General features: G+C 38.2%; 1 protein-coding gene across 3 annotated transcripts in view; it reads left to right on the forward strand.

Annotated features, from left to right (window-relative positions):
* The window catches only part of EPGN (epithelial mitogen), an 8,365-nt gene extending 2,159 nt beyond the window's left edge, over positions 1 to 6,206 (forward strand). The window contains exons 3-6 of one of the 3 annotated variants that reach the window (XM_027087563.1): positions 2,016 to 2,136; positions 2,868 to 3,020; positions 4,234 to 4,325; positions 4,884 to 6,206. In XM_027087563.1, coding sequence (XP_026943364.1) covers positions 2,016 to 2,136; positions 2,868 to 3,020; positions 4,234 to 4,297 — 338 coding nt within the window. In that variant the 3' untranslated portion in view covers positions 4,298 to 4,325; positions 4,884 to 6,206. Of the gene's footprint in view, positions 1 to 2,015; positions 2,137 to 2,867; positions 3,021 to 4,233 lie in introns of all 3 variants that reach the window. The other 2 variants (XM_027087562.1, XM_027087564.1) reach the window with 2 other exon arrangements.
* Positions 6,207 to 7,128: the final 922 nt, after the last annotated feature.

Genomic DNA, 7,128 nt, shown 5'->3' on the forward strand with positions numbered 1-7,128 from the left:
CCGTGAGCCATGGCCGCTGAGCCTGCGCGTCCGGAGCCTGTGCTCCGCAACCGGAGAGGCCACAACAGTGAGAGGCCCGCGTACCAAACAAAAAAAAAATTTGCTTAAAATACTTTGCTCATTTGAGTTTTTGCATATATATCAATTTGCAAAATAAAATTAGTGAGGCTTTTAGAATAACTTTTAGCCAAATTCTTCATGTCTTGAGCCTTTAAACAAAGAGGAAACATCTTTGTTGAGAGATAATACTGTAGAGAATTAAAGAAGTACAGTTTCCTCTCAGCGACATAACAGTGTGTCCATCACCACCTTTTCTCTTCCCTAATAGTGAACTGCAAGTCAAATTCTCCAAGTTACAGGTAATAATTATGGACAAAAGGGATTGAATATATCACTTCAGTAGTTTTTTCTTTGCTTTCTTGATGGGTGAATTTTAGTTCCCTGCTTTTCATTTAACTTAAAAATCTGAATCCAGTATCTCAGGAAAGTTTCATGAAGTTATAACTAATATTCTTCTCCTTAGAGGAAAGATGAGTCTCTAGTATATTCTTTCTTTGGAAATGTCTTCTTTCAATTCTCACATTTTCTAGTAAGTCCTGGTTCAGGCTTGGTTAATTGAACTTATTTAATCTTGAAGTAGGAAGAATCTACCACAGTTTATAATGAGAAATTCCCACTCCCTTAGAATTAATTATCAAGATGAGAAATTAGATTTACCATACCACAGTTAACAAAATGAATATGAATTTTAAGGTAATGTTGTGTCTTCTCAACCAAAATGAAGTTATATAACAGTATGTTGTTGGTGACTTAGTACCTAAAGATTTAGTATTTTCAATATAACTAAGTATGCCTTTTTAGATCTTTTTCTCCTGAAAACAAATAAGTATGATTCTCTTAATCTACTTAGCAAGGTGAATACAATATGATAACTAAGGTTGAGGAGATATGTTTATTCATAACAGTGACAAAAATAAAATGCCACTAATTCTTCTTGAGAAGAATTTAAGAATCAGTAATTAAAGTATACTAAAAAGGACTCATTTATGCTGTTTTGTCATTCCCACTGCATAAACCTCAAGGATAGTATAGGTATATGTCTTTAGTACATCAAGGAATGAAGGATAAGCATCCTGAAATCTAAGTATTTTGCCACAGTACAGCTTCCCAAAGGGAAGTTTCCCATAAAGAGGCTTCTGCACACTTGACCACAAAGGTTTCGCCAAGTGTGGTCATTTGCATAGCGTTAAAGCTGGAAATCAAAACCCAGGTTTTCTAATTCCAACTCCATGGCTTTTCCCACAATCTCATAATGCCTCTTAACTGAGTAAATTTTCTAATTAACATCTGAAGTTATTGTCTTAGCTATGTTAAGCCTGAGCCATAAGTTGTTTCTGGCTTCATGTATAGGTCATAACAATACCTCTTCTGTATAGGTCATAACAATACCTCTTCATAACAAGGGAAAACAATCCCTTTTCCATTAGCTGCTTAAGGTAGTCTGCATAAGAAGAAGGGGGGATTCTCCTCTCACTCTTCTCTGGGGAATGAAAAGAAATCAAGTTCATTATCTCCCAACCATAAATCCAAATCTTCCTAAGTGCTTACTTCTCAGGTGTAAAGGGGAGAATGAAAAAAATTGTATTATTTCATTTGTTTCCAGGCATATATTTGTATCCAGGCATATATTTAGAAAGCCTTGCCCAGGACAGCATGCTAAGACTAGAATCAATGCTGCCACCTTTTGGCAAACTTGTATCTATATCTTATTACATAGTTTCCAAAGAATGGAATGATCATCAATCTACCTCCAGCCCCTAATTCATTAATATGTCTTAGATGATATTAACCCAACCTTTGTAAATATAACCTGTCAAAGGAATCAATCAATAGTTCAAATGACAGAGCACTCAAAGAATATTCCTAAAATTAAAGGCCTTTCTGTATATGTGTTACAAATCTACTGTGGAAGTGTGACCCACCTCATCTGTTAATACTGTATCTCCTTTTTCTAGCTGGCTACACAGAAGGACCCATAGCGTTGAGGGTCTCACATCCTTGCCTGGAAGACCACCATAGTTACTGCATCAATGGTGTTTGTGCATTCCACGATGAGCTGGAGAAAGCCATCTGCAGGTAATTGCAAAGAACTTCCCAAGCCCTAGAGATGGGAGAAGGAGAAGGTATGCCTCGTTTCACATGGTGTTTCACATAGTACATTTCCCCACGCCTCCATCTTATCTAGTAAAAAAGGTACATGATCTGAACGTGATTCACCAATTCTCTTTGTATTTGAATATCTAAGGGGTCTTTTTCTAACCTACCTAGTTTTCATTACTCAAAAATATGGTTCCTAGATTAGCAGCATCTGTATAACCTGGGAGCTTGTTGAAAATGAAGAAGCTCACACCGTACCTCAAAACTACTGAATCCAAATCAACTTTTAACAACATGCTAAGAAGTTTCCAAGTTTTTATGGATAGATTATAGGATAAAATGAAACAGACTATGGCAAAAACACTTCAGGAATATAAAGTTCTAGATCAACTGAGATACCATTTTTATGATTGTTGATTTGCTCAGCATCCTCCTATGAAAGAGTAGGTTAACAATTTTCTAGATCAGCTCATGCAAGGGTCCTACCTTTCTCTCCTACCAATGAGGGAAGTTGCATTAATATGGGGTCTTAATCAAATGATTATTGTAAAATACATGGCTTCTTCAATACATTTAATAGATTGGCTTTCATTTGGTATTGGCCTCTTTAATTAAAATCACTTTTTATTAAATTTTTTCATTCTTCGAAATTTGTCATTTGTGTTTCTATCATGAGTTTTAAAATTATACATTCTTTTCTTTTTTTAAAGGTGTTTTGCTGGTTATACTGGAGAAAGGTGTGAGCACTTGACCTTAACTTCATATGCTGTGGATCCTTATGAAAAATACATTGCAATTGGGATTGGCGTTGGATTATTATTAAGTGGTTTTCTTGTTATTTTTTACTGCTACATAAAAAAGAGGTATGAAAAAAATACAAATTATGAAGTCACTAGATACTCATTCATTTGAGAAATATTCACTGAGCCCCTACAATGTACCAGGCACTGACATATGTAATTTTTTTTGTTTGTTTTTTTGCGGTACGCGGGCCTCTCACTGTTGTGGCCTCTCCCGCTGCGGAGCAACAGGCTCCGGACGCGCAGGCTCAGCGGCCATGGCCCACGGGCCCAGCCGCTCCGCGGCATGTGGGATCCTCCCGGACCGGGGCACGAACCCGCGTCCCCTGCATCGGCAGGCGGACCCCCAACCACTGCGCCACCAGGGAAGCCCGACATATGTAATTTTTTAGTGAAAATATGGCTGTAAATCTGGCAAGTTTCTGCATATCTGTTTTGATGCCTTTTCTCATAAACCCAGACAAGAGGTAAAAATTTACCCACAGTTGCAATAGGATAGTTCCAATTTACAGTTTCCCTTCATCCCCAACTCTGTCTGCCTACATCAAAGTTATAAATGTGTAGGACAGTCGGCCCACAAGGGTAAAGATTAATGTGTTTTGTGCACAATTATATGAAGTGTCGAATACCATGTCTGGCACACCATAGACACTCAGTAATTATTTGTTGAATGGACAAATCAAAACATGAGTGTTAAATGAATGAAAATGTGTGATAAATGTGGGCCATTTTCTTCCCAGACATTAGTTGAGGGTATATTCAGGAGATACTGTCTACTGTTAAAAGCTAAACAAGATAAATTTGATCCACTAAGTATAAATTACTCATGCACTAATTATTAATCATTATTTCTGGCTTTTCCACACTGGCAATTTTTCCTTTAATCCATGTATAGGGAAAAGTCAAGAAATAATGTGATATACATTAAAGAAAAGGTATAAATACATTTCCCTTGCTGTACTCCATTAACTAAGTTGTCATTTTTAAAATGACCAAAAATTATTATACAACATTAAAAAAAAATTGCTTAATAATTGCATCTTAGAGGGCTTCCCTGGTGGCGCAGTGGTTGAGAGTCCGCCTGCCGATGCAGGGGACGCGGGTTCGTGCCCCGGTCCGGGAAGATCCCACACGCCGCGGAGCAACTAAGCCTGTGCGCCATGGCCGCTGAGCCTGCGTGTCCGGAATCTGTGCTCCGCAACGGGAGAGGCCACAGCAGTGAGGCCTGCGTACCGCAAAAACAAAAAACAACAACAACAAAAAAATTGCATCTTAGAATAAAATCTGTTAATATCAATTGTGGATCAATTGATATAAAATCTGTTATATCAGTTGCCTAAGAGACCAAGAAAGAAAATAAAAAAGGAAGTAAGACCTTTTAATATTAACAAGATAGCTGTCTGGGATCAGGTTCCCTAAAAGCTGAACCTAAGATAGAGACTCCTGACTGAGTGATGACTGGTCAAGGGAATGCTCAAAGGTGAAATCTGTAATGAAGTAGGAAAACTAGAACAGAGGAAGAAGGTAAGCAAAGATGTAGTTTAGCTGAAGTCTATCCTCAGCCTGATTCCAAAGGGAGACCTAGAACATGACTGGCATCGCTGACCCATCCCAAGAAGGTGAGGGATCTTGGTTGTAGTACCCAGCATCATCAGGCATGGGTGTCAGAGTGCTCCTGGCAGGGGCTTGGAATCTCCTAGGAATCTTCAGGCAAAGTCCTCTCTTGGCTGAGGACAATCTTCTAGAGAAGGATGGTACTGTGAGCCTTATTAACTAACACCCACAACTGCTGGGGGATGGGTATACCAGTGGGTAAAGAGGATATGGGTGGGATACCAAGAGCAATTGCTACACCAGAGCATTTATATAATCCTCAATAAGCTATACAAACAGCAAATTCATATGAAAACCAATACTCTGTTTCAGGTGTCTAAAACTGAAATCACCTTACAATGTCTGTTCCGGAGGAAGACCACTATGAGGCCTTTGTAAGAAATTTTCATGAGTCATTGGTGAAAATCAGTGGGCCCAAAACTGAAATTTTCAAGTGAAACAACAAAACTTCCTAAGCTGACTAGAAAGTTGGGATCACGATGAAACAAGAGAATAAATTTCAACATTGGTCCTTTGGCTTTGCCATTTTTAAAGTGCCACGGGAGCCAAGGAAACAAGGTACAGTGACAGAGGTCAAGTTCACAGTCCTACTCTGGGTTTGTTGCTGTCGTGTGATTATTGTTCTCACTGCAGAGAGACTGAGTTTTGTGCTTCTGACTACGTCAGATGTGAAATTTCATGGGAATAATTATCAACCTTGCAGCCAGCCAAAGCAATGCCAAGCTTGGATCCTTCACTATGCTTGCTACCAGGATTCTGGACCACTGCTCTACGGACCAAATCCCAAACATGATGCTTTCATGGTGTCTAAAAGAATGCGATGTCAGCTATTCAGATGACATTCGTATTATGGCACCTCCAGTGAACCAAACTTATGATTAAAGTCTAAGCTAGAGAAAAGAAATGGAATGTCCAAGGCAAACATAATGATACCCAACTTGTGACAACACTGTGAAATATGGAATAAGCTAAAGAGTTTCTGATGACTGAAAGCTACCTGGATATTGAGCCCTGAGGAGGCAAAAAGGTTTTGTTTCTGCATGGATTATAAAATTTTGTGTTGGACTCACTGGTCCCCGAATGCTTATGTTCATCACTTTCTCCTATTGTTAGTGGAATTACCTGGCGATTATCTATTTGGACTGAAATTCTAAAATTCTACTAACAAATAAAATTCTACAATTGGCTCTGAAATAGAAACCGAAGAACTTGACATAAGAATTTTTCACCAGCCAACAGCGGGTGGACATTTTCTTTACCATTTCTGGGTACCGGAGAGAAGATTTGCACAGAGGGAGAGAAAACGGAATATTGGTAGAAATAACAATTTGAGAATTAGGGTCCTTCCTCTCTAATCATATTTCTTCCACCTAATTCGAATAGTCTTGTTCAGGTCCCTTAATTTCTTTGGGCTTTGATCAGTTTGTACAATGTCCTTCTAACTCTAAAATTTGATTGTGACAGAAGAGAGAATATTTTCCACCTCTCAACTCCCTCTCTGTCCCTGATCTCACCTCTCACCCCACTGGATATCATTTTAGGTGTATATTTTATTATTTGGTTTGTAAGATAATAATTTAGGAATTTGTTTTTAAAGGAAGTAAAACATGAAATTAAAAATAATAATATCTACCATTTTTCTTTTAGATTCAATCTAAGACTATGGACTTTTTTTCTATTGTGGTGTAGATAAGCAAAATAATTTTGATCATGAGATGGGTTAAAAAAAGATCAAACATGAATATTCTTACAATGGTAGCCTAGTAGCAAGCCTTTCTCTTATATCAAGTTGTGACTTTTCATTCACTTCTAAACAAAACTACATTCTGCTTTCCTTTGAATAGAAGGCATTTCACTTGCTTTGTTTTTCCTTCAGAAGGAATTTAATGCAGATGAATTGCATGTCAGCACTTTCTGCATGACCTCTCAAAGTATGCAGAGGTTACATCATACCAAGGAGTGGGGAGATGAAGGTTCCTCCCAGTGACTCCAGTGACCGCACCTAGAAAGCTGGGCTTTTCCTGAGCATTTCAAAAAGGTGTTAAAAAGCTGGGTAGAGTCCAAGAAGAAACACTAAAGCTTAATTAAGGACTGCCTCCCGATGAAAAGAAGAGGAAGTAAGGGTAGAGTCTGAGGAGGTGATAACCTAAAAAGTTATAACATTTGCTGTCTATAAATATTTCTAAAATGTAAACATAATTGAATTGATATTAATCAACAAATTAAAATTCCCAGAATGCCAAACCAAAACATAAAACCAATAGAAATTCAATTTTTTTCACCTGTGGAAGAGTATACATTAACATTATAAAATCCACCCAGTGAGACCACATATATGGAAATTTATTTATTTATCTATTTATTTTTATAAATTTATTTATTTATTTTTGGCTGTGTTGGGTCTTCGTTGCTGCCCACGGGCTTTCTCCAGTTGCAGCGAGCAGGGGCTACTCTTCATTGAGGTGCACGGGCTTCTCATTGCAGTGGCTTCTCTTGTTGCAGAGCACAGGCTCTAGGTGTGCAGGCTTCAGTAGCTGTGGCACATGGGCTCAGTAGT

The sequence above is a fragment of the Aethalodelphis obliquidens genome, unplaced genomic scaffold (assembly GCF_003676395.1).
Source record: "Aethalodelphis obliquidens isolate GAN/ISIS:26980383/991018 unplaced genomic scaffold, ASM367639v1 scaffold59, whole genome shotgun sequence".
NCBI lineage: Eukaryota > Metazoa > Chordata > Mammalia > Artiodactyla > Delphinidae > Aethalodelphis > Aethalodelphis obliquidens.